Source organism: Gavialis gangeticus, unplaced genomic scaffold, assembly GCF_001723915.1.
Source record: "Gavialis gangeticus isolate Ggan-Ray unplaced genomic scaffold, GavGan_comp1, whole genome shotgun sequence".
Classification (NCBI taxonomy): domain Eukaryota; kingdom Metazoa; phylum Chordata; order Crocodylia; family Gavialidae; genus Gavialis; species Gavialis gangeticus.
This window is the reverse complement of record NW_017729022.1, coordinates 84,256,846-84,284,553: the sequence shown is the minus strand read 5'-3', so window position 1 is coordinate 84,284,553 and position 27,708 is coordinate 84,256,846. Positions and strand designations below refer to the sequence as shown.

General features: G+C 41.1%; 1 protein-coding gene across 6 annotated transcripts in view; it reads right to left on the bottom strand.

Annotated features, from left to right (window-relative positions):
* ERC1 (ELKS/RAB6-interacting/CAST family member 1) overlaps positions 1-27,708 on the bottom strand; it is a 539,371-nt gene that overhangs the window by 247,708 nt on the left and 263,955 nt on the right. For all 6 annotated transcript variants that reach the window (XM_019515532.1, XM_019515527.1, XM_019515529.1 and 3 more), the window contains one exon: positions 15,968-16,103. In XM_019515532.1, the coding sequence (XP_019371077.1) occupies positions 15,968-16,103 (136 nt within the window). The remainder of the gene's footprint in view (positions 1-15,967; positions 16,104-27,708) is intronic.

Here is a 27,708-nt window from a genome sequence, read left to right as displayed (position 1 = left end):
ATTTCTGTTCCATGCCCGGACCCTGGACTCCCGGTGTGAGTGAGGATCAGATCCTGATCAAGGGACCTTCCCTGGTAATCCCTCTGACAGAATCGATCGGGGACGCCCGACTTTGCTGGAATCACTTGACGTGTACCTGGCATTGAGGGACTATTGATAAGTTACCAACCCATGTCTGTCTATCTGTTGTTTTGAACAGCCCAGTGGCTAATACCCTCACGGTGCCCAGTTGGCCTAGCTGTCTGTTGTTATTATCTGTTATTTACTATTAGCTCTTTAATACTGCGTTATCCGCTTATCTCATTTCTCTTTCTGTTAACTGTTGTGTGTGTGTAAGCTATAATAAATTTGCCTTTACTTCACTCCCAACTTTGCCTCCTCAATCCAAAACTGAACTTAACAACCCGGTTGGCCTGTGATAAAATTGATACACTCACAGTGCCCAGCTGGCTTGTGACAGCTATTGAAACTTCTCTGTTAGTCTAAGCTTGGCATCCCAAACACCCCTAGACATGGTGGAAATGGTGAAGAGGCTTGTGTGCTACTAATGATTTCAAGAGGGATGCTGTTTGGAGTTTTGTAATCCTGGTAGTATCAACTGTGGCAGCAAGGTTGAGAGCAAGGTTTGCACACTAACAGCAACCCAAAAATAAAAATAAAATCCTCAGTGGCAGAGCAGGTAGAAAAAGAAAGAGTATTTCACAATGGCTAAAAAGGCCAATGAAGACTGCAGCAAAATAGAAGCTTCTGGTCATCTCGGTTTTCCTGGCTGTCAGATTAAGGTTTCCTTTCTCTGAAATACTGTGTGGTTGCTGATGTGAAATGGCATCCCCACATTAAAAGAAGACAGGCACAAGCGTCTTCCCTCAATAACAAGTCCTACAGTGATGGAGGCAGATATTAGTGATTCCCAGAAGCCCCAGAGGGATGGCTTCGTCTGTGCTTGGCTGAGAGCTTGGTTATGCTGATAACTTGGATAGCTTGGTTATGCTGAAGAAACTATACATCATGGCTGTCAAACTTTTGAATTTCTTTTGCTTTGTCCTCCCACCACCTGTTCTTTCACTTATGAATTTTCCTCTGGGTCTCAGCTTTAATGCTCCAAGCTTTGAAGGCTCTCCTTTTTTCTGTCAATGAAAGCCTGAATTTCCCTATCATCCTCATTCAAACCAGTCTGGATGTTTCTTTGTGGAGAAGCCTTTGTGTACCTCATGGATTCTTTGAGTGCCTCATGGATCGCTTTCTTGAGCCTCTCTCACTGATCAGTGGTGTTAAGATGATCGGGGAAGTTGGAGGGTTTCTCACTGAGATAGAGATGATAGCTTTTAGCAGGGTGTTCCAGGCACTCAGTACTGAACTTCCTTTTTGGTTGCTTCTTTTCTTTACATCATTTTGGGGTAATATAAATGGACATGACAGAAAGTATCAAATGATGATCCACCCAGCAGTTGTTTGCCCTGTCATAGCTCTGGTGAAACAGATGTTGCGATGTACCCAGGCATGAGTTAAGATACTGTCAATCATGTGCCACTGTTTTGAGTAGGGATGCATCCATGATGTCTTCCATTTGTTGCTTTGGTGATGAGAGCATGTTTTGAACACCCATTCAGGAGAAGAATTCCATTTGAATTGACTTTCTCATCTGTTCCTTTCCAAGTGCTCCTTTCTATAACTCAGACTCCCTGCCCATTCAAGCACTGAAACTGCCAAGAAGAATTATCTTATTTTCTTTTGGGACAGATGACAGGACTTCAGTGTGTTGAGAAAAGAATTCTTTTGTTTCATTATTAGTATCAGGGTTGGGGGATAGGTACTGGTAGCTGTTGCATGGTGGCTGTGGTCAGTTAAAGATGAAGAATCGTCAGACACTCACTGATCCCAACTGGACATTCTGGAATCTGGTCCTGACAGCAAAACCAATGCTGTGGATGTATCTGTCCTTTCAGCTTTTCCTTTCCTTACCATTTAGCAGTTTACACAGGATGCTAACACGGGATACCACTGTACTTCAGTTGTTGCAGATTGCTACATATTGGTTCACTGCATTGCCTAACGGCATTCAATACTGGATACATAGGCACTAAAATGTTTTGAAGCGAGTCACGGCAAAAGGAGTCTGCAATTTTGTTTTTGTCGAAGATTAACTGGGGCAAGGCTACTACAAAAAGGTCTCTACATTATGCATAACTCAGCAGTGTGACTCAGAACCAAAAACTCCTGTAGGATTGGGGCAAAAATCAGTGGCAGCTGTAAGTAACTTCATTTTAAAAACATTAACAAGAAGTTTGAACCCATAAGCAACTCCCCTGATACTTCACTTCTCCCTTGGAACTCTGCCTCCTAATGTCAGTCTTGTCATCATCATTCTACCCATGCATCACACAGCAGCTGTAAGATGCATCTTCCTCTGCCTACTTCCAATCCAAACACTCAACAAGAAGAAAGCACTTGAAGAAACAGACATGGAAATATAGCTAAGAAATCATCCTCCCTTTCCCATCTTGCTTTCCTATAATAAAGGGGTTCCCAAATGATCACTTGTAGGGCCAAATGAAATCCACAAGCCCCTTTGATGCTATCTACACCCAATACTGCCCTTCTGAAATGGCCCTTCATAAACAAAACTGAGTGACTCTGCTCTCACTTAAATGTAAAATAAAATACCTGGTGGTATGATAATACAGTACAACTGAAATGTTTACACAGCAAAGAATCTGCTGACTCAACTTCATCATACACATCCTTGCCCTCTAACTATCCCAAAAAGAGATCATTAAAATAATTTGTCAGGTCAAAAGTAAATTACCAATGACCCTCATGCTTACTGGGAAATATTGAAGCCAGATACATCGGTGAAGTCCATTTCAAGAAAAACAAAAATGAAAACAAAAAACAAAATCCTTCCAATGCAAAGACAGGATTCATATACAAACCAGAACTGTATTTTAATCTTAAGGAAAAGTTTTGTTTTAAACATTAAAATGCATCTTCTCTTCCCTCAATATCTTATCCAGGCAGTGCAGAGATCAGTATTAGTTCAACTGTTAAAAACGTGAAGGTATGTGAAAGATGCATTTTAAAAATAAATGTACAAATTTTATAATCATGCACTAGCATATAGCAATGATTATAAAATACTGATGTCAATCTTTATTAGCTCAAACAGTCATTTATTACACAAGCTGTTGTCAGACTTCTGGCAAGTAATTTAATAACCATACTATTAATGTCACACCATTCATTCTAATACCCCTGTAAGACAAATGTGTTCTTTTGTTTAAATAAATAGATGTTACTTATAGTAAGCATAAAAGATGTACTGCAATTATTTTGGCCAAACAGACAGCATATTCTCTGGGTTGCTTTGGCAGAGAACAGAGAAATCCTGTTTATCTGTAACTGAAAGGATTTTGATAGCCTTTTTGGTTAAAAATTGTTCTCCTGGGATCTGATTCAAAGTTTTTTCAATAACTTGAATGGAACTGCAGATGGGCCTGGAATCCTTTCCAGACAATTTAGGAATGCCACCAGTATCCATTTGATGTTCTTGATGTTGAATTTAAAGATGTTCATGTTTTCAGTGGCACTACTAAATGATTTTGAAGAACTATAAGAGTCTTAAAAATAATAGGAACAATTGTTCAGAAAAAAATGGAGAGAGTTAAGATTGCTGCCCTGCTCAGTTGCTTTGATTTAAACATTCAGAATCCTAACCTGAATATGAAACACGGATCTGACCATGATATTGGCAGTTAAAATTGATTTTTAAGCATGAGTAAAATGAGACAACTACCAGTTGAAATGTCTTGAAAATGACCTAGAACAGGGATTGGAAACCTATGGCTTGTGAACTGAATATGGCCTGTGGAACTGGGACCTTGGCAGCATTTGGTGGGTGAGAGGAGCCTCACCAGTGCAGGGCTCCACTTGTACTGGAGTATTGCAGTCGGGAACTTAACTTACCCGTGCGACACCGCAGCTAAGCAGCACAGAAAAGCAGCAGTAACAGTCATGGCTGGGGATGCAAAGGATGATAAGTCATCTTTGCAAGCATCCTGAAATCTGTGCAGCAGTCTGCCTCTCTTTCTAGACCCTTCATGAGCTTCAGAGTACAGCACATTCTTTGGGATCCTGTGATCTGGCATTTGCTTGACATGACCAAGCCATCTGAGTCTTTTCTTACTAATCAACATTTGCATGGAAGACATACCAGCATGATTTAACACTTTCACATTTGTTACCCTGTCTTGCCATCTTATTCAAAGAATTTTATGCAGGCATCTGATATGAAAGCTGTTTAGTCTTCTGAATGTTTAGCGTATGTTGTCCCTGTTTCTGAGCCACATGGAAGAGTGGATAAAACACATGTCTTATAAATACAGATTTTCACTAGGGCTGTGTGAAGCTTTGGTCACTGATTCAATTCGGAGGAGATTCAGCTCGATTCAGCAGCCGAATCTCTGAATCCGAATTGAATCAGGAGACCCTTTAATTTCTCCAAATCTATTTGGAGAGATTTGACAATTTGGCCACAGACACTGCTTTATATGTTTTTTCTACGTACCTTGAGGTATCAGGCATGGCTCATGAACACTGAGATAGTGGGGTGTCCTACAGGAGCACAGGAGGGTCCCCCGTGCACTCAGCAGCAGCGGATGCGGAAGTGGACGACAAGTACTTTTGGTCTACTTCCGGGTCCATGTCCAGGAGACCCTCTCTCCTCACCCCCCAGCTCATCGTACTTCTGGTCCACTTCCAGGTAGACTGCTGAGCATGCGGGGGACCCCCCCGTGCTCTCGTGGGATGCTTCATCTGCCCCACCATCTCAGCATTCATGAACTGCGCCTGGTACCTGGAGGTATGTATAAAAAACATATAAAGTTGCATCTATGGCCAAATTGCTGATTCTCCAAATCAGAATCGAATCTTCAGATTCAGCTGAATTGAATTGGGACAGTGAATCAAATCACTGTCCCCAAATTGGGCCGAATTCGAATCAAATACTGACCGCTTCACACACCCCTAGTTTTCACTTTAGTTGACAATGTGTTATTATTTCAGGCTCTGTCTTGTAAAAGACCAAAGTTCCTGGCTGCTTTGCTGATTCTACTAGTGAGCTCAACATCAAGATTTACATTGCTGGTAACAGTACAGCCAAGGCAGAAAAACTGATCAACAACATTCAGATGAGTACTAACTAGGGTGATTATCTGCAACCAGTTCTGAAGAGCCTTGGTGCAAGCTCACTGCTAGCCCCAAGATCTTGCATGAGCCTGAGAACTTGGTAATGGGCATCAACACTGTGAGTCACAAGGGCTGCATCATCTGCAAACAACAGGTCCCTTGCAATGATTTCCTCCACCTTTGCCTTAGCTCTGAACCTTGCAATGTTAAGCTTGTGGCAGAAAGCCACCTTGGTTTCTCCCCAAAAATCTCTGCCCTGTGACACTGTGATTTAAATCTCTGTGCTGTGACCATTCAATTAGGATGGGCCCAGCACACAGGGGACCACACCCTCAGCCTGTCTCTTTAGGGAACTGGAGCTGGCTGCATTCCTGAGGGAGGGGGAAACCTGCTCCCTCTGCTTACGTGACTTGCATCACTTACCTGGGTAAGGGGTTTCTACCTGGGGAGCTGGAATCTGCCCGGTAACAGGTGATGCATTTCAGATTGGTTGGCTGACAGCCAACTGGGGCTGACCTCCGCTGGCCCAGGTGAATGAGGTCACAGGGGCTATATAAGTTAGGACGGGGAAGGAGGCGGTCTCTCCTCTCCGGTCATGAGGTGATGCAGCAGCCGGGCAGGGGACAGAGAAGCCTTAACATCTGAAACTGGCTCTCTCCCCCCAAACTCACGAGCTAGGGACCGCCTGCCTCCAAAGGGAAACTTCACCTGCCTTTGGAAGATGCTTGTGAGTAAGCTACTCAATCTGATTAGATATTTAGCTGGAAGTATCACAGATGCGTAATCAAAAGGCTACCACAGCCAGACTGTTTGCTCTTTAGGATTTCTAGATATTGCTCTATCCTGTACCCTAGTTTACCCTACCCCCTGTAATCAATAAAGTTCTCCTTTTTGACTGGTGTGGGAGACTTATTGAGGGGTGGGTCTAAATTATGCCTAAGAGACCCCTTAGGTCTGTGGACTAAGGGAGACTTTACTTTTTGCCCCCGGACTTGGGGGAAGTACCCCAAGTGCCTGTATTGGGTCGAGTACCCATAGGACTATTAGGCCTGTGTTTCCCCGAGGATACAGGGCCGAGACAGTCCACTCTCGGGGTGGTGGCGGCACATTACCCCCAGACTAGTGAGTGTGCTCCGGGAGAAGGGTCGGCCGGACATAAGGCGCCCCTAGGGAGGCATTTGGAGCCTGGAAGGTGGTCGGGCGCAGGGAGGTGGGTGGCTCAATGCAGGAGCGCCCCCTACTGGCCCGCCTCACATAGTGGAAACAGCGGAGGGATACGAATACCCAGCTGTGTTCCTGAGGTGGGATCTCTGCACCCGCCACAAAGCTATCCTCCATCATGTCTAGTGCTGAGATAATCACCCTCTCAAACATTACAGAATGCATGTTGAAGCAGGAATGAGAAGTATATGTTAAACAATGTGGGAGCCAGTATGCAGCCCTGCGACAAATTTACATTTCTTTTAAACATATAGATTCGCATATCTCCCTCTCTTGTATGACAGTTTGACTAGCCAAGTGTCAAGCTTCTAACTCTTCTTTTAAAATATTACTTTATCATTGCCTGGTGAGACCCAGGCTCCCTGTGCCATGTCCAGACAGAGCACCATTAAACAACCCAAGTAAAATTCTCAGCCATTAACTCTTCTAAGTGTGAACAGTTGAGGGCTGCTCAAGTTAATTACCGTGATACTGACACAACCTTGGCTGAAATAGAAAGATACATCAAAATTACATTTATATCAAAGAGTATAACAATACAGATATGAGAACAACAGAGTTGAACACTGCTTTGCACTAGCAGTGTCACTAGCTACAACTAGAGCCTAAACACAAGAGTATACCTAATTCAGGAGAATATCTATGTGTTCCACACTGTGAACTCCTAGAAGTAACTCTGACTGGGGTAAATCCATGACATACAGCTCTGATAGTTAAAAATCTTCTGCTAATTTCTAACCTACATTGATTCATGGACAGTTTACATCAGCCATTCCTGTCTCATCAGTGCCTCTAAACTTAAATAATTATTTTCCTTCCCTGGTATCAAATTATATCCTTTTCTCAGATTTCGCAGGGGAAACTCCAAGATTAAAGAAGCTTCTGTATCACACACTTCCAGTGCAAATTCTGGAGACCCCTACTCAATAAGTCTTGTGCTCCAGTTCAAAATTTTGAAATCCACAAGGGTGTATCTGCCACTTTGAAGTGTCACATAAACAAGTACTTTCTCTTGTTAGTTTTAAACCTGTTAAACACTCATTTCAGTAGGTGCCCACTAGTTCCAGTATTCTGGGACTTGGTGAATAACAGTTCCCTGTTCATTTTGTCCACAGCCTTCATGATTTTATAGACCCCTATCTTATCCCTCCTCAGCCTTCTCCTTCCCAAACTGAAGAGTCTTTACCTTTTGGGGGTCTCTACTGGTATGGCAACTGCTCCATACCCCTCATCATTTTGGCTGCTCTTATCTCTACCTTTTCTAATTCTATTACATCTTTTTTGAGATGTGGGGACCAGAACTGTACACAATGTTCAAGATGTGGGTGCACTATGGATTTGCCTAACAGCATGATGATGTGCTCCATTTTGTTTTCAATTTCTTTCTTAATTATGTCCAACATTTTATTGGCTTTTTTGGTTGCTGCTGTACACTGAGCTGATATTTTTGGAGAACCATCCACTGCGACTCCAAGACCTCTTTCCAGAGGTGTAACAGCTAGTTCAGAAACTTGCACTGAGTACTTATTTAGTTCAGGTTATTTTTCCCCATGTGCATGACCTTCGACTTGTCAATACTGAAGTTCATCTGTCATTTTTTGTGCCTGCTCATTTAGCTTGTGAGATCTTTCTGCGGCTCCTCTCCAGCAGTTTGAGATGCATGTTATGTTGGCACCCACTAGTCTTCTGGCACAGAAGCCATTTGTAAGGATAGGATGCATACTATTTCCAGCAGTTCTGCAATTTCACCTTTGAGTTCCTTCAGAACTCTCAGGTGAATGCCTTGTGGTCCTAGCTACTTATTAGTATTTATCAGTTTGTTCTAAAACGACTTCTTTTGTCACTTCAAAGTGGTCCAACTCTTCAGACCAATTTACTAGAAAGTATTGATCTGGTACAAGAAATTCCCCTGTATCTTCTGCAGGAAACACCGATGCAAATAATTCATTTAGCTTCTCTACTTTATCATCGCTGAGTACACCTGTACACCTTGGTTATCTAATGGTCCCACTGATTCGCTACCTGCCTTCCTGATTCTGATGCATTAAAAATATACAATTAATTTTAGGCTCTTTTGCTAGATGCTCTTCAAATTCTTTTTTTAGGTTGCGCTATTTCCTATGAAACTATTAAACTATTTCACTTTTACATTTGACCTGCCAGAGTTTGTGGGCTTTCCTGTTTTCCTCATTTGGGCTTGTCTTCTATTTTTTGAGGAGTGCCTTTTTGCCTTGAATGGACTCCTGAACTCTATTAAACCATACAGGGGTTTTATTAATTCAGTTGCTACCGTTTTTGATTTGTGGTATACATTTTTCCTGGGCTTCTAATATGGTATTTTTAAACAGCTTCCAAATTGCTTGTAGGCTTTTTACATTTTTGACTATTTCTTTAAACTTCTTTCTAACCATCTTACTCATTTTTATGTTATTTCCCTTCCTAAAATTATATATTGGCATGATGGACTTTTTTAGCTTACTCCCCCTCGCCAGAACATTGAATGTGCTTATGTTACAGTTGCTATGACAGAGTGGATCATCCACAAATATATCTTGAATCAGGTCCTGGGTGTTATTCAGGATAAGGTCTAGAATTGCTTCTCCTCTTGTGGGTTCTAAGATGAATTGTTTTAGAAAGTAGTCTTTTATCACATCCAGAAATTTTCTTTCCATCTTGCTCTGATGAGGTGCTTATCCAGTTTATATGAGGCTAGCTGAAGTCTTCCATTATTATTACTTCTCCCATTTTAGCAGCTTCTCTAATTTCCCTAGGCATTTTGTAATCCCCTTTACCTTCCTGATCAGGTGGTTGGTAGTACAATCCTAGTACTATATTCTTTTTATTCAAGTATGGAATTTCTATCACAGGTAGTTTTCCTTTCAGATAGGATTTTTATGCTGCTATGCGATTGCTTTCATTTATTACCACTTGCAAATCAATTATGTTAAAAAATTTAAATGAATTATCTATCCACTGGTTTACAGAAAATAAAAGCTCAAAATAAAAAAACATGTTTAATAGAAAGAGTTTAGAAGCATGGATTCCAAACTCTTCTTTAGGTAAGCTATACACTATCTCCCCTCTCAGTGGCCACATCAAATAGAAAGCAGAGCACTCACTGTCTTATGTAATGGCATTCTAGAATTCATGGCAGCAAAATGAACATTTTTGTCTCCATAGGGAAAAAAATTAGGGAAAAAATTCAAAACACTGAAAAAAAAAGTTTAAAAAAAGAAGAAAACAGAGGAAGAGAAAATGCAAATTTATTGCCATGTCTCAAGCCCATGAAACAAAACACCAAAATGGAAAAAATCTGGTTTTGCTCTTTAATGTAATTCTATTGTTTTGCTTAAACCTAGCTCTCAATGTTTTCAAGTCTCAGGAGATTCGCTCACAGGAGCCACAGTATGTTGTCAACAGTCACATTAATCTCTCTGACAGTTTTTAGCAAAGGGTTTTGAACTCAGATACTAATCTGGAAAAAAAAAAACCTTGCAAGAAGTAACTAGTGGCTGAGGTTGTTGGCACACAGTCAGCAGTGCTGTCTTCACAATTCTTAATCTCTTGCTTGTAAAGGGCACCAATGTGCTTCTCTGCCGAGTAGGCAGCTGAGTACACCTGAGGTAGTGTCCTGGAGAACACTATCCCTGCTTGAGCACAAAGCCATGCAAAGAGGCATGGAAACTTCTTTCCTTTTTTAAAAGGTCTCAAGGTTCCTAATGGCTTTTTCCCAATCAGAATATCAATGTATAATTAGGAAGCATTGTGATACTTGAAGTGCAGCCTAATTCTGGTATAAATAAGAGTTTGCCAAGGGGTAAATATGGCAAGCAGTGTTTTCAAAACTGCAGAGTACTTTTACACAATTTGGAAAGCAAGAATCAGACACTCCTGGATTTTTTTTAATGTTTGCCACAAGGAAGCAAAGATGACTTAGTCTCACCTATATATATGTGTGTGTGTGTATTTTCAAACCTGTTCTAAATGAAACTACAGAGTGAAAAAAATTAAACAAATGCAAAAGTGTCTATCAGGGGATCCACTGCCCCATTCTAAATGTTAACTGTGTTCTCAGGCTAAGCTTCTGTAGAGGTTACAGTAGCAAGCCTTTTCTATAGGGTGCTATCTTCTGATCTAATAAAAGAGGAGGTAATCCCTTAATAACCTTTTTAATGCCATAAACATCAATCACCTAGAAATGACAGATTCCATTTGTGTATAAGAACTGTCATATCAAATAAAAAAGGCCATCTATCTTGGCATTCCAGAGTGCCTGTTATGCTTTGGAGGAAGGGAAAACCAATACCTATAGTCTTTAATAATACATCTGACCAACCTGTGTGCATAAAAGAAAGAGAAATTCCTTTAGCATTTTGACAGAGCATTCTTCCCTCGAAAATATAATATTTTTGCTTTGTTTCTTGACATGCAACCCAACAAACATTAACAGAAATATTCAGACTTTTTAAAGGCTTGTTAAAACTAAAGATAAAGATGCTGCCAGATTATAAGAATGTTAGCTTAAAAAAAACCCAAACAACAAATCTCTCAAATGTTCTAAAACAAGGAAATAGCAGAATTAAGCCTGCCTCTCTGTAGTGAGGCACCCAAATTACCTTGCACTCTGTCCCTGCAGAGGAATATCAAACTTCCTTATGGAAGGCTTAAAGGGGGGTGGGAGGGATAAGGAGGGCGGGGGGGTAATGGAGCCACAGAGAAAACCCTAAAGGTCAGTCAGGATAAAGAAACACCCTAGTGAACCTCCTTATGGTAAGTAGGGGTTCTTCACTTCTATAAACAGCAGTAGGTCCACAAGGAAACTGTGCGTGAATAAGGACCCTTGAGATGTGGACCTCAGAAGTTCCCTCCTCTATACACACCTCTTAATTCGTCTTAAGTGACCTGTTGGAGCTCTTATGATGTTTCTTGGAATCAAATTACACTTTGCACTCACTCTGCAAGGAAAATGGCAGAAACTTGTTTTTAAACAGAGATTTATAACTCCTCTGTTTCCAGTGTATGAAATTAAATTTGTTAAGAACTGGAATTCTATAACATAGTCCTCAAATGAAAAGATATTTCATATTAGACAACTGTACTATGCTCTTGCTCTCAAACTAGTCCAGTAAATTAATTTTTTCTCTTCATCCCACCTTTTGTGCAATGCAGTGACAAATATTAAAATATAAGAACCATGGAAACTTTTTTTTCCTGAAGAAGTTCATATTTACAATACATCAACCTGTATGTTACTTCTCCTTCCCTGTTGTACTTATTTCAATATGTAAATTGCATAAAAGAAACATGAAGTTGGACTGTTTATTCATCATTCCTGTTCTATTCTGTGTGTATCCTGGAGGGAACAGTTTAGGGGCTACTTTAACAAATTTATCACATCTTGAGTAGTAATATGGCCACATTCATGCAATTAATAGTGCAATAAAACAGGGAATAAGCCACAAAATTATTACGCGTATTATGTATAATACTTTTGTGGCCGTTTCCCATTCCACCTTAAATTGAATATGTGGCTGGTGTGCTCCTGGGGCTGGGAACTAGATCAGCTGACTGGCCTCCCAGTCATTGATGCACTGGCAATAAAGCAAGATTATGTTTTGATCCCCAATCCCACAATCACGCCTTCTGCCATGCACATGTGGTATGACAGGAGGCATGACTGCTGGGATTGGGAAGCAGACCCCATCATGCCTTTACCTGAACTTCTGTCAGCAGCCTATGATAAACAATAAATTGGGTTTTGAAACCAATGAGGCATAGTATTCCTTACAGCAAATCTTGAATTTAATTTTCTTGACAATATAGCTTCAAAATTAACTTTTGTATTAAATCAGACAAAAAATAAGTACATAAAATTTTAATTTTTGAAAGCCAGACACCTGAATAATGGCATACTCAAAAAGTAAGTCAAATGAATGATCTGAGTACTATAACATAAAAATGGCTACAATACTGGTTTCGTGCAGGCTAGTTTTTATGTTGGAGGAGGTTTTGAAAATGTTAAAGCTGAATTAAATGGCATGGAAGCGATTCTATAACTATGGCTCCAAAATCTTCACTGCAAATCACTAATGATTTACACCTTTCCTTCGGAACTTCAAACAGAAACTATGTTGTCCTCATCATTTACTTCACTTGAGTTTCTAAAATCTAGACACACTCCTTATTGTAATATGAAAGCTAATAACTGTCCAGTGACCACGGTTACTTAGAGGATGTTGGGCATGTAAAATATAATATGGGTGCAATGCTAGAGGACTGAAATGCAACAACGTCCTTTTAATTTTATCAGAAAACTTCCACAGTCCTGGAGCACCAGGGTCAAGAGAATATCCATTCTTCCCTCAGATATTAACCCATGAATGTCTATTTAATATTTCATGAAATTTCACCATGTTATCTTTCCAGGACAAGATAGTATTTCCTGTGTTTATAGTTGTTTTTCAATAAGTCAGTAGCTGATTTGTCAGTTTCTTGAAACAAGTTTTATATGTTGTTCTTTTCTACGCTGGCTTACCAGGCTATTTTGTCATTCTGTTTATAGGCCAAACACTCGTTAACCTCACAAATCTCTGGAGAATTGTGGTTTTAAGGGAACCCAGAAGGGAGAGACAAATTTAGAAATACATTTATCCAGTTCACTAAAATTGAGACATTATGGTTTTCATTCTTCCCCCGGTTCTCCCCCCACTCCTCAAAATGCCAAATTTCCATCATCCGAGCTCCCTGAATAAACGAACACTTTGTTACTGGACTCAGGAAGAAAGAAACCACATGCCTGTTAGGGATGGAGACAGAAGGAGTGGAATATATGCTTGGAGGCATGTTTATTCGGTTGGATTGCAGATGACCAGCACAGGAACGTGGAGATCATATTTTTAAGCTTGACCAAAATTATCTGAAATTGGTGCTTGTGTGTCCTGACTGAAACCCCACAATTCATGTATATAAAGTATCTATTTTCCTCCTGGGTTTAATTTTTTTTTAATTGATTAGCATGTAATGCCCCTTACAGACTCAGGAGAAAGATAGGTCTCCCCAGAAAATTAATCAAAATGCAACATTTGGTAAATTTACTTTCAGAAAACAAAAACGTTAGTCTAAGAGAAAGAGAAAGAGAGGCTGCAAGAGGAGAGTTCTTCCAAAGGAAGGGGCTTTTATTGGAGCTGTCACTTGTCATTAAACACTCCATATTTTACCTTAGTCTGATATTTTCAGTAGAGGCTAAAGACTTTTTTCATCCCTGAAAGAAAGCATTCCCTTCAGCCTTCTGCGAACCTGTGGACTCTTTAAAATATGAGCCCACCCAAATGTAAAGGTAGTATCTAGGTGACAGTGAGCTGAGCAGGAAGATGGCACACAGATAACTAATGGCTTGGTGTCAGTGAACTTTTGGTGTCTGTTTAACCTATGAAAACCTTACTTAATATGAGCTCACAGGGGTAAAATAGAAACATTTCTTTCTCAGAACAGGAAGTTGGTAAGTTATTGCTAGCTCATGGATTTAACTGGTTACTTATATTAAGATTCTAATTTTACATCTGAACAGGTGAACAATGCTACTTCACATTTGCTACAATATTTTTAGAAAAATATTGCTGGTGGTCTCTCTATTGCACAAATATTATGTAACAAGACTAAGGAAGACTAATCTAACTGCTTACAGGATGAGTAAGACCACAGTTCTCTGTAAAAGATACTATACAATTCTTAGATAATTTTAGACATAAAGAAGCATCTTTCCTTGACCCGATGCCTGATTTCTGAGCAAAAGTGTGTGTCCTAATGTCTTTCTCACCAACACTATACAAATCCTCAATAATGTGAGTGCTTGGGATGAAAATGTGTTTGACTGATAATTACCAAGTGTGTAAACTTTGGTGGTGAATTCACAGAGGAAAAAATTCTGCATAGAAAACCAATCATCAATGAACAGTGTCATTTTCTGTCCAAAAATGCCATCAATTTTAACTTGTAAATGAAAAGCCTAGAACTAAAATAAAGAACACATTTTAGCCTACTTTTTCCTCATGTGTTTCTTTGCACAAGAAGAGGAGGAAAGCAGAAAGAAGTAGTGCCAAAAAGAAGGAAACCAAGTGAGAAAAAACCATTCTAATGCAAAAAGAATTGTGTTGTTTGAACATAAGTTGTCACATAATTAAGGCTTTGTGGATTTCTGTAGCATTGTGTCCACAGACCCCATTAGCTGCTGCAGAATCCAACATGCCAGGCTTTTAAAAGTCTAGACTCATGAAATTATTCTCTGCACTTGGAACTTAACCCTTTCAGTACACGGTGCACTGCATACAAGGCTGGCACTGAAGGAAAAACCACAAGATGGTGTGGCCAAGAATGTTGCACACAGACATGTTTCTGTGGTTCTTTCTACACCATTTGAAGGGTTGAAACTATCCCATCAAGTTTCCACAGACTAGAGCAAAGAACTGCCTGTTTAATTTAAGTAGGGGTTTTAACTTCCAGTAATCTACTTCAATTCTGTCTTAAGTTTTTATTAGTTAAGTAATATCAAATACCTGCCAATAATAAAAATCTGGTTAACATTAAAGCAATTATATCAAGTAAAGCAAAAAAGTTAAAAATAAAGAGTTCAAAATAAAAATATTTAAGGATCTAAAAGGGCAGACTATTTTTTCACAGTATCTCTGTTATCCAGGAAAGAAAAAGGAGTTTTTGTTTGTTTGTTTTTTTAAACTGGAATTACTTTGCTACATTAAAGCAATTGAAATATTTAAAACATTTTGAACAACTCCATTCTCTATAGTCCTTGCATGGTAATAGCTTAGCAAGTAACATGCCAACACCTAATTGTTTACTGCTTGACATAACTTCTGATATCAAAATTCAGCACGTGGAAAAATATTTCACTTGGTTTCAAACCTATGCTTTTATTTCGCTAATACCATTGTGGGGGAGGCTGGAGATAACACAGTCGTGACAGGTGGTGAGATCACAGTGACTTCATAGGTAAAGGGAAATATGTGACATATATGTGAGCATATCTGGAGCTGATGAGGAGTATGAGTAATATTCATTGCTAAGTGGAAGCTCTGGGTAAGAAAACAGGAACGTCCAGGTAATCCACAATACAATTCTATTGCCACAGCAATACTGATGTAAGTGTGCTTCTCACTCTTCACTTAATGGAGAAAAGGCAGCAGAATAAGGTTCACAGCTTTGTGAAAATGTCCCAGAAAAATGAAAGACAAGTTCTTAGAAACAGCAACTATGAAGAAATCAACATTCCAATTCCCATATGATAAAATAATTTGTAACCCCCTTTAGAGAACAGGTGAATCCCTATATTTTTACTTACAAAAATGGATAAAGCTGCAGAAGAAATATGGGTCATAGGCCGCCAGAGGTTGGTATCCGCAAAGTTCTGTGGGGTAAAACTGTTATGCTAAACACAAAACATTTCTTTTATTATGAAATATGTCCAAAAGGAAGGCAGCAGGTAAAGCAGAGAGAGAAGCAAAAGAAGACTGTATCAGCTGTATCCTTCCAACATATATTTTCATGTTACCTGAAGTTGTTGGGAACTGTCATTGAGATTGTCCTCCCTCCGCCTGGCCTCTTCTAACATCTGTGCACTTTTCTTTTTCTCTACTTGTTCTTTGTGCTTCAGGTTTGCTACTTTCTTATTTTGGTCTTTGACTTGCCTGTAAAAGAAAGAACACACACTCACAGCCCAGCTCAGAATATTTGCTTTTCAGTGATTTTGATTCTTAGGTGCCTTGGGCCTAAAATTGGTGGAAAGTCCAGAAACAATCCCATTCATACTATAGGAGTATACAAATTTTCCTCAAGTGTCAACACGATCATTTTACTTACCTCTATTAAGAGAAACAACTGTAAATTCCTGAAATAACCTCTGTCTGTATCACTATATTGAAAAAAACTTAAAACTGTTACATTAGTAGGAGCTGCTGAACTAAAGACACACCCATCTGTTGGAAACTAGTTAGGGTGAGTTGAATACTAGACTGCATAAACAGGTAGACCATATAAACTAAAGAAACAGCTCATACTGGCTTGGGTACCACCATACTTTATCCAAGGTAAGGATGGAAAAAAGGAGGAATTAAAAAAAAATGAAATACAACTAAAATATACAGGATCAAATATGAATTCCAGCAGCAAAGCTTTTTCTTCCTAACCTTTGTTTACTAGATTTTGTGGGATTTCCCCCCTCTTCTCTTATGGGGACAAGACAGATATATCATAGTATTTCAGAAAGTGTGCATAATTTCCTTCTTCACTTATGTCTGTGAATTATTCTTGATGGTCCTGGCAACTACTATTTCCTGCAGAAAAGGTTTGGCCTTTCTGGGCATTAAGACACACGGAGTATTGAACCTAATTACAGACTCTTTAATCCATGTCTCCTGACTACAGAGAATTTAAATCTAAACTTTTTGGTCCAATCAAAACAAAATAGGCCAGCTTTGCTTCCTCACCCATTTTCTCCATACTTATATCTGGAGTTGCGACTCTGGAAGAAAAAGACTGCTTCTTAAGTCACAAGCCTCCTCCCCAAATACCATACAACTAGCATAAAGAGCTCTCTACTTTATTGTTTAGAAAAGAAAATCACAAACTACCTTACCCTCTTTGGTGCATCACACACCTGTCCACACAGAGGGAGAAGAGTGCCTTCTGAAGGCATTTCTGAAATACACTTAGAACAAATGAGAAACAATTTTGACTCTGTTGTCATGTAAGGAATTTGTATTCAATCTCTAAGTTATGTGAATTAGGTGGGACCGGGAAAACTGTAGGTAGTACATTTTCTTTGGCACTGCATAGACTTGAGTCATTGCTGAGAACAGAACAGTGCTGCTGACCTCCAGAAATATCTCTTGTAGGTCTTCTCAACAAAAGAAGGTGCATTGAGGGATTGGGAAGGGGTTACCCTTTGCAAATTATGTTAAAGAATCTTTGGCATAACTAATTAATGCCTTTTCCAAAAAGCTGATCTGACCCAGGATATTTCTTATATGCAGTAATAAAACTGGTAGCCTGTTCTGGGCTAATACCACATTTTGGTACTAGAGACTACTTTGAAAGCAGACTTGCTCAGTGATTAAACAATTTACCTGGCACTACACTGAACTACAGTTCTGTTTGTACTGTAAAACAGACATCAAAATTAGAGCTAATTTTAATAGCAAATGAAAAAAAATAAACCCAACATGTGGGTTTATTTTGATATACTGAGTCAGTTCCTACATTCCATTAAATGTAGATGTATAGATTAATTTTGATGTATTTGCATAACTTGATTTATCAGCTGGAAAACTATCCCTTGTTATCACAATCTGCTCGAGCAATCTGGACTACAAGGATTAATGAACTCACACTACTGGTTAAAATAGGTATCCTCAGACTCCAAAAATCTTTTTCAAAGAGCAGACTGATTAAATAGATTTTTGACACAGAGCCTGTTGCATGGAGCCCGAGCCAAAATAGTAAGTCTTGCTAAAAAATTAGCCCACATATTGTGTACAAGAGTGTCTTCTTTGGCAAGCCCTCACAGTCAATGATGATTGTCTTCCATGACTGAGATAGGCTGATAAGGCCTATCTGGGATCCACAGAGTCTACTGAAACCAACATATGTTTCCATACGGGTGGGTAGTGCTGGATTCTTGATTTGTTCTGAGACATGCTGTTTCTGCAGCTCGTGCTTTTCCATTTCCTGTTGTTGTCATGAGGTTTCAAAGTACTGAGATCCCTGCAGCAGACTCTTCCTCCATTTGGGGTGGTCCTGGGTGATAGCATTTTTTTTAAAGTTGGTCTTAAGGATGTCCCTGAAATGCTTTATCTGCTCTCCTCTTGAGCGTACGTCTTGTCTGAGCTGGGAGAATAAAACCTGCTTCAGGAGTCTGGAATTGGACATCTGGATGACGTGGCTAGCCCACATGAAGTTGATGTTATATGATCACCACCTCAGTATTCATGGTCTTTGCTTGCAGGAGTATGCTAACATTGATGCATCTGTCTTCCCACCGGATTTAGAGGTCCTTCTACAGGCCATGTTGATGGTACTTCTGCAACAACTTTAGATGTCTCCTGCACGTTGGCCATGTCTCAGCTCTGTACAGCAAGGTGGCGATCATGACTGTTTAATAAACCTTGAGCTTGGTTTTGGATCTGATGTTGTGCTCTTTGAACACCCATTTCTTCAGGTGACCAAAGGCTGCACTTGCACATTTGAGGCAATGTTAGATTTCTTTACTGATGTCAGCCTTCTGTGAGTGATGGACTCCAAGGTATGGAAAATACTCAGTCTTCTCCAGAGTCTCACCATGGTTCTGGATTACAGGAGCTGGGGATTGTTCATTAGGAGCTTGTTGGTGGAGAACCTTAGTCTTCTGAATGTTAAGTGTCAGTCCCATTTTATTGTATGCCTCGGTAAAGACATCGACAATTGCGTGAGTCTGCTTCTGAGTGAGTACACATTACAGCATCATCAGAGTACTGGAGCTCAGTGACTGAAGTCAAGGTGGTCTTGGTTTTGGCTCGGAGTCAGCTGATGTTAAACAGCTTACCATTCATCTGGTAGGTTAGCCCCAGTCCAACTGGAAGCTTATTGGTGGTCAAATGTAGCACTGTGGCAAGGAACACTGAGAAGAATGTTAAAGTGATGACGCAGCCTTGCTTAACTCCTTATTTTAACCTCAAAGGGATCTATGATAGATCCATTGCTGAGGACCACTGTTCACATACTGTCATGCAGCAGGCAGAGAATGGTGACAAATTTTGGAGGGCATCCGTACTTCAGAAGGACCCTCCATAACACTTCTCAGTTGACAACTGAAAGTTTCATAAAGTCAAAGAAGGCCATGTAGAGAGGCTTACGTTATTCCTGGCATTTCTCCTTCAGCTGGTGAGCTGTGAAGATCATGTCACTTGTGCCTCTTGATGCCCTAAACCTACACTGAGTTTCTGGGAAGACTTCTTCAGCAAGTGGAAGGAGATGGTTCAGGAGGGTTCTCACAATGATCTTTCCTGTGATGGACAGCAAGGTGATCCCTCTGTAGTTTCTAGTTGTACTTGTCTCCTTTCTTGAAGGCTGTCACAATCATGGCACCCATGAGGTTGTCTGGGATTTCCTCATCATTCCAGTTCCTCAAGGTGAGGGAATGAAGCTGTGATGTGAGCTCCTCTCCCCAATGCTTTAAGATTTCCACACTGATTCCATCTGCTCCAGATACCTTGTCATTCTTCATCTGCTTGATGGATTTCCTCATCTCATCAAAGGTTGGAGGGATTCCAAGATCATCTCTGACTGGGTGTTGTGGGATGGAGCTGAGAGCACTTTCATCAACAACAGAGTCTCAATTGAGAAGATCTTCAAAATGCTCCTTCCAACGGGCACTGATGAATCCTCTTTCCTTGATCAGGTTTCCTCCCTCCTTAGGTCTCAAGGGGGGCCCTAAGTGCGCAGACTGTAGATGGCTTAGACTGTAGAAGAAAGGGGGTCAGGCTAGATGATCTGTTCAGGTCCCTCCTGACCCTAGCTGCTATGAAACTGCACATATTGTGGGTGTCAGTGAGATGTTGAATCTCTTTAGTGTAGTCTTCCCACCATTTTTTTTTTCATATTGTGAGACCTCCTTTGGAGGCCTTGACTTGTTGGAGATTCAATTTCTTTTGCTTGGAGTTGGTGTCATTTTGCCACGTACAAAGAGCCTTGCACTTGGAATCAATCTTTTACCATGGAGAAGCTGCTGCACATGAACTTCCACATAGCTCTTGACAGTATGGGACCTTGATCCAATGGCAAGGAGACCAAGACAACTGGGGTTCTTGTTCTGCTGTAGCCATCATCTGCTTTTGCAGCCATAGTGATTCCAGCATCTTCTTCGGCCTGCTCTGCCATTGAGGACTTGTAGACCCATGGCAGGGGGCTGAGCAGTAAGGTTATGCGAAGCTTCAGTCCCCGATTCGATTCAGCGGAGATTTGACCCGATTTGGTGGCCAAATCTATGAATCCGAATCGAATCAGGAGATTCTTTAATATTTCTGAATTGAATTGGAACCCTTTGAATCAATTTGGAGAGATTCGGAAATATTCAGTGATTTGGACATAGACACAGCTTTAAATATTTTTTCTACACACCTCAAGGTACCAGGCAGCTCAGGAATGCTGCGACAGTGGGGTGGATGGAGCACCCCACAGGAGCACAGGATCCACTTCTGGGTTTGCCGCTGAGCATGTGGGGGGTCCCCCCATGCTCCTGTGGGACGCTCCATCCACCCCATCATTGCAGTGTTCACAAGCTGCACCTGGTACCTCAAGGTATGTAGAAAAATCATTTAAAGCTGTGTCTGTGGCTGAATTGCTGATTCTCCGAATCAGCACTGAATCTTCAGATTTGGCCAAATCAAAACCGGGGACAGTGATCTGAACCAACGAACTGAATTACTGTCCTTGATTTGGGCCAGATCTGAATCCAAATCAAATACACCCCTTTCACACACCCCTACTAGGCAGGCTTAATATAATGGCGATCTGTACAGCACTGTCAAAGGATATACGTAGCTTTTCAGGAGGAAAAGCATTGCCATCTGCTGTCCTCACCACATCCTAGTGGTGCTGCCACTACTTGGCCCATGACTGCTTATTCATCAATTAACCCAGCTTATTTCACAGCTAACCTTCCCTGAAGGTCATCCCACTATCCATGACCTGTGGATATGCTGGGTAGCAGCACAGCTCTGCCCCACAGTATACAGAAGTATCACAATATTGAAGCAGTAACCAGCCAGAACTTCTTCAGCACTTTCTAAAAGCAGGTGTACACAAAGCTTATGCGACTACCCAGCACCTTGAACCACAAAATCTAAGCCACAGTTCTGAAGTGAAACCTAAAGTAATCCTAAAGCAAGGCAGAGAAATAACAGTGGCCATTGTCCTGCTGCTGCTAGGGTTATTAAAATATGCTTGAGGGACGCAAAGAAGTGTCACATGCCCCCTGCTACAGACGAAGGCAAAAATCCCCACAATCCATACCAATTTGAACATGCAACAGATAATTATAGTAAAGGAATACTCCTATTTTTAAAAAGCCTGTGTCATTAGCATGTTTGTAAAAAATTAAATAATTTTAAAGGTTTAAAAATGGCCAGGAAGAGAATCTGTGTCTGAGCAGCACTCTAGCTGGCAACAGTGTGGCGCTTTATGACTATTTTCCATGTGGACACACTATAAATGTCAGACAACAAATACTTTTTCTTTACTTATCTTGATAGGAATTCAGTAATAAAGTGTGGTGCTGCAACCCGGTACAGTAACTATTAAAATGCATCAAGTCTGTAACCATGACAACACATCAACTTTAAACACAGAAAAAAATGCAGATGGCAATCTGATTATCATTCATCTTTTCTCATTCAGATTCTTTTCAAAACATATTTTTCTACATACTTAGGGGCTTAAAATCCAATAAAATATTTTTAAAATCTTCTATGCAACACTGTAAATTTATAGTGCACTACCACAGTACTAACACATTCACTGCCTTACAGAATTTATTACTTCAGATAAAATACACATACACATGCACACACAGAGAGGTTATATTTCTCATAAGGATTGAATGCTCTAAAATCCCAGGGGAAAAAACCCACAGATTTTATGCATATGCAGTACAAAGAGTTAGTTCCATCCATTTGATTTAGCTGCCTAGAAAAACTTTCTACATTGAAAAAAGTAAGTAGTAAACATGCTATCAGTTAGCTATGTTAGAGAGAGAGCATGTAGCTAGACCTTTATTGGTGAAGCGTTACCACCACCCACAGGACAGTCCACTGTTGTTGCAGCTACTACTTCTGACAGACTGGCTGCATTTGCTTTGGACCAGAAAAGTATCAAATACTTAATTACTGGACATAAATTAAACTGCATGCAGGACAGGAGTGGCAACTATGTGTGGCACACGAAGGCCACTAGAGGGGCTGGGTGGAAACAGCTCCAAGTCTGGGGACTGCAGAGTGAGACTGGCCTGATCACTGCCCCTTGCCAAGCTCTGTGTCAGGTGCCCCCAGAAATAGAGCAGGTCACCCCTCATCTAGCTCTACATGCCCCAGCGCTGGCCCACACTGAGCCCTCCACCCAGAGTGCCACAGACACCCCCACTCCAGTTACACCTGGACCTCACACGGAGTCCTAAGACCAGGACATCATGGGGTGTCACTGCCCCAGAGGCAACCTTCAGGGACACTTCCACCCACTCCCCCATGGAATCACCCAAAGCCTGGGGTTACTGCCCAGCTGGACCCTGAGCATGTGAATGGGGGCAACCCCATTAAGAGAGCTCTAGCTAGGGATGCCCAGTGAAGGGGGAGCAGATTGTTCCAGGAGACCCCCCCGTGATACTCTGAAGACAGCACCTGGCCTACAGGCAGCCACTTCATGAGGTCTTGCATATGCCAGAGTACTGCTCCATCTTCAGGCCCTGCTTGTTCTGTTGCATGGAAGTATGGGCCCTGAAACTGCCATTTGGTACATGCAAACTCATCACTGAAGGCATCTTAAGTGCCTCAGCTGAGTCTATCACAAGGTAAAGGTATCCATTTCAGCTGCTGCCTTAAAAATAAAGCTTTTGCAGTTGATAAAGAACATGGGACCCTCTCAGCCCTGAGACTCCCATGCTGAAGATCCTGTACGCAGCTAGAGCACAGCAGTGTTCTTCCACACTAGTTTAGAGTATTTACAAGAAATCATTTTACTTTGTTTTTCTTTTTAAGTCTAAGGCCAAGTGTCAGAAAGCAATAAAACAGGGGTGGCCAACACACAGTACATGTGTCACAGGTAGCCACTGTGTATGACATGTAAGCCTCGGCTGCTCAGTAAAGGAGGTGTGATAGGACTCAAGCTTTCAGTTACATGGGATACAGATGTGACAGGAGATGTTACCACCAAGAGCAGGGTTAAGACCTTCCTGATCCTGCAGCAGCTACCAAATTAAGGGCTTTGGATTCTTGCATGCCATATAAAATTGCAGTGTTTGAAGGGCCAGGGAAAGGCAGACCTGATTCTTGGCCATGACACCTTCTCTTGCAGCAGCATCCTGCTGCTCTTCTGCTCCATGAGGCTGGAGACCTGAGCCTAGGGACAAATGCAACTTTTAACTCCTTTCACTGTAACTTTAAACCTGAATAAAATAGTGTTGAATCAGTGACACTTCTATCACTACAGGAGCATGTAACCATACAGCAACACTTACATCAGTATCATCTGATATTGATATAACTGTTACTTCAGTCTATACCCTTACTACCCTAACTCACAAAAAAGTGCTCAACTTCCTGCTGCATCACTAACGCCATTTCTTACAGCACCTTATTTTCTTTATAGGTATCCCAGGCAACTATCTTGCCCTTTGTTTTCCTTGCTAAGTTTACAAGTTAACAAAATCAGAGCACAAGATGACTGCTACAGTGACATAATGTTGGATTTCCTTTCTCTGTGAGCAGACAATTAAAACCTTGAGGAGCACTGAGCAGCCTCTTGGGTATAAGGTTTCTTTGATATTGTTTGAACTTCTTCAAGTCTCTTCTCTGTCCACACTTCCAAGAAAAGTTTATATGGGTGTTGATCACCAACTCCTCCTGAAAGCAATGGGTATGGGTGCTGTCTGGGTCTCTGTTTAGCTTCCACCTAAGAAGCCGCTCTTCTCGCCACATGGCATGACCTTCACTCTCGCCCATATATATATTGCACTGGAAGCTGTTGATTTCTGGGTTCTACAGCCCCCTCTTTGACCTGAGAGGGCAGAGTTTAGTTGCCTTTTTAGGCTATTCCCATAAATCCCAGTTTATCAAAAGCTTAACAAGTTTAATCAAAAACAAATGTATAGTTAAAAAAGGTGTTTAAAAATTGAATCACAAAAAAACCCACACCACATCACAGTGCTGGTTTCAGAAGACTATTCCACAGTGTAGCATTTCTCACCTTAATTTAGTTTTGTGTTTGAGCCACACATCTGATAGCTAAAGACCAGTCACTGTTCTGTCAAGGAGCCACCTTTGTTCAAATGGAGAGACAGTGAATTACTATATTTACTTGAATATAAGATGAGCCTGCCGCCCCCCACCACTCAGCATGGGGGGGGGGGTGAGGGGGAAGAACCTCATCTTATATTCACATACAAGGAAACCTTCTTAAATACACTATCTATCATTAAACTGATGCTAAAAGCAGAATACATTCAGCAATGGAAAGCAACTATGAAGTTGATTACAGGCATAGTTTAATGCCAACACTGAGCATGACTATAAAACACATGGCCCATACTGGGCAACATGCTGATGGGAACTGTGTGTGCGTGCGTGTGTTTGTGTATGAACCTACCACTAGGATAAGTTAGTGCAGCCCATCTGAATATGATATATGGTATGGCTCATTGTGCTCAGTCCCCCTCAGCACTGAGACTTTTTTCAAGACATGGTGAGCCACTACATTGAATACATTTAGACTTCTTTACTCCCACAGCTGCACTGTGCGTTTCCAATGATTCCTGCTTCTTCCCTAGCCTTAAAATTTCTGGCAAACATCACAAAATGGGGCCCCAAAGAGTTCACCCAGAAACCTTCTGTCATCCTCTTTCTCAGCCTTATGCATATGATTAGTGTGGCATGCACCTTCCATGAGGTGAAGCCAGACCAGGTTGCCCTGGGCTTCATCTGCATATTAATATTTGGAGGATCCCAGGACTTGTGACAAGAATATCTACTTCATCATAAGTGGGGGCTAATTAGCACATAGATTCTTTGGGGTGGGAGTTGGGGGGGGCATCTAAGTACACACACATACTGAACAGTGCTGAACTATAGGGTTCACCATGGCTTGAAATGCTGTTGGTCTTGCTGGGGCCCAGCCCAATGAGCTATATGGTAAATCATGAGCCCTTTAACTTTGGACAAGTATCGTGCATAGTTTGTACTATATATAAGTAGGTACAAAAGTGCTGCTTAAAAGTGGTTTATGGAGTATCTGTGCTAAAACTTGCAGTAGTTTCAAAAAAGGTAAAATGCATCAATTCTGAATTAACTAAATCTATGGGTACCCATAGTAATTTGCCTATATGCAAATTACTATAGGCACATTTATTTCAAAGTCAGGGTTTTCAAATTTGCCCCTTGCTTCCAAGTGCCCAGGGAGAGCAGGGTCTGACAGTAAGGAGTGGGGAAGGGAATACAGGGGGAAGAAGTTGGAAGGGGGCAGAGGGCCTGATCCCCCCCCAATTTATTTTCCCCTGCTAGAGCAGTGCAAGCGGGACAAATCCAAAGCAAACCTCCAATAATTAGATTTTATACCTGGAAAATTATAACGAATGTATAGTTTCCATACATTATATAATTAATAAGGAGGAGGGGTCTTCTAGTAAGGGTCACCTTATATTTGAGTAAATATGGTAAATTAACACTCCCACTTGTGAACATCTCCTTCCCAAAGGTCCTCATCATTTTGTTATACTGCTCCTCACTGTTCCATGGCATTTATAACACATGCCAACAAAAATAATGTGTGTTGATTTAACAGCTTCTGAAAATTTAACTGGTCTTTTGTATGCATGCCAAAAAGAAGTCCCAGAGGTACTTTAAGATGTGGGGACAGTAGGCTTGGTTTCCTGAAGCCAGAGAAACCCAGATTTTACAACAAAGTGCAAGTACAGAAAGGGAAAGGTAAGTAGAACAGAAAGGCCAGAGAAAATCAATTTACCCTAAAATTTAGGAAGTAGAACTTGACAGTGTTACAGAAGTCAAATTCCAGAAGCAGATCGTATTCTAATCTTCAACTGTACTGGGCCTTTGGTTTCCCTGCTTAGTAGAAGAATTATCTGCAGGCTCCTACCCTGAGAAACCCTCCAATACTGTCTTTCTTATATACTCTGCAGAGAACTGTCTCTAGTTAAACCTGTAGCCTTTTGATCCAGCAGAACCAAGAGCGGGAATAACAACGGAACAGCAGAATGATTGTTATATTGAACGGATAAAAATTAAAACCTAATAGAAATTCTTATTTATCACAAGAATCCCTATTGTTTAAAGCTCTTTTGGAAAGAAGCCTATAAACAGACTACTTTAAGGACAGACTATAAGGTACACAATATTTTGACTGAGATTGGGAACAAATTATCACTAAGTGGCTTTCTTACTGAGAGGACACTGTCAGACATCAACTGGTGAAAGGCCACCAGGAGGTAATATAGTTAGATGAACTGAATACCAGCAGAAACTATGCTTCAACTTTACTAGAAGCAACAAGGGTGTATCCCGAAGAGATTCCAGCGTCACAAAAAACTCTGCTAAGAAAAGCAGTGTGGCACATAGCTGCAGTATGCGCCACCAGAAAGGGAGCCACGTTCTGGCTGCCAGCCAGGCTCCAAGCACCTAGATCACCACTGCTGCTGCCCCAAGAGGCCCCCAGATCCCTAGGAAGGGTTCTGGGGCTAGCCCCAGCCTCTCATACATTACCTGGTACAATTTACCACGCACCAGAGTGTGTGTGCAGGGGCGTACCTGGGGAAAAACAGCAGTGGCACAAATATGTGCTGCTATTTGTCCTGCAGGGAGCACACACCCTTGCACATACGTGCTCATGGGGACACACTCCAAAAGGTTTTTGGTCTTACGGCTGACTGTATATGAAAGCGCCCGATCTGTTTCAAATCTACCTCTCCTGCTGGAATACGGAATAAGTTGAACACTACTATTTCTTCTCTTAAAGGATGGCAGACAGTATCCCTACATCACTTCTCTTGGTAAACTATTCTGTCAAGAAGACTAAAGAAACTAATTTAGTCCCTTGGAATCCTGATACCTTTATGAGTCTGGCCATATATAATCTTACTGTAGCTCAGGAGGATTTAAATTTTTTTTCAGCTGCTTGTACTAAATTCTGTGAATTTATAGGATCTTAGAATCATAGAATCAATGAGTCAGAAGGGACCTAGACAGATCATTGAGTCTGACCCCCTGCTATGGGCAGGAATGAACACTGGGTGTGGGAGGGGTCATAAGACCCCAGCCAGGTGCCTATTCAGTCTCCTCTTGAAGATTTCCAGGGAAGGTGGGAGTACCACCTCTCTGGAGAGCCTATTCCAGGCTCTGGCCACCCTTACAGTGAAGTAGTTCTTCTAATGTGTAACCTAAACCTGTCCTCCCTCAGCTTGTGGTCATTGTTCCTAGTGACTCCAAGCGGGGCCTGGTGAACAGACTTTCCCCGAGTCCCTGTTGCTGGCCCCTGATAAGG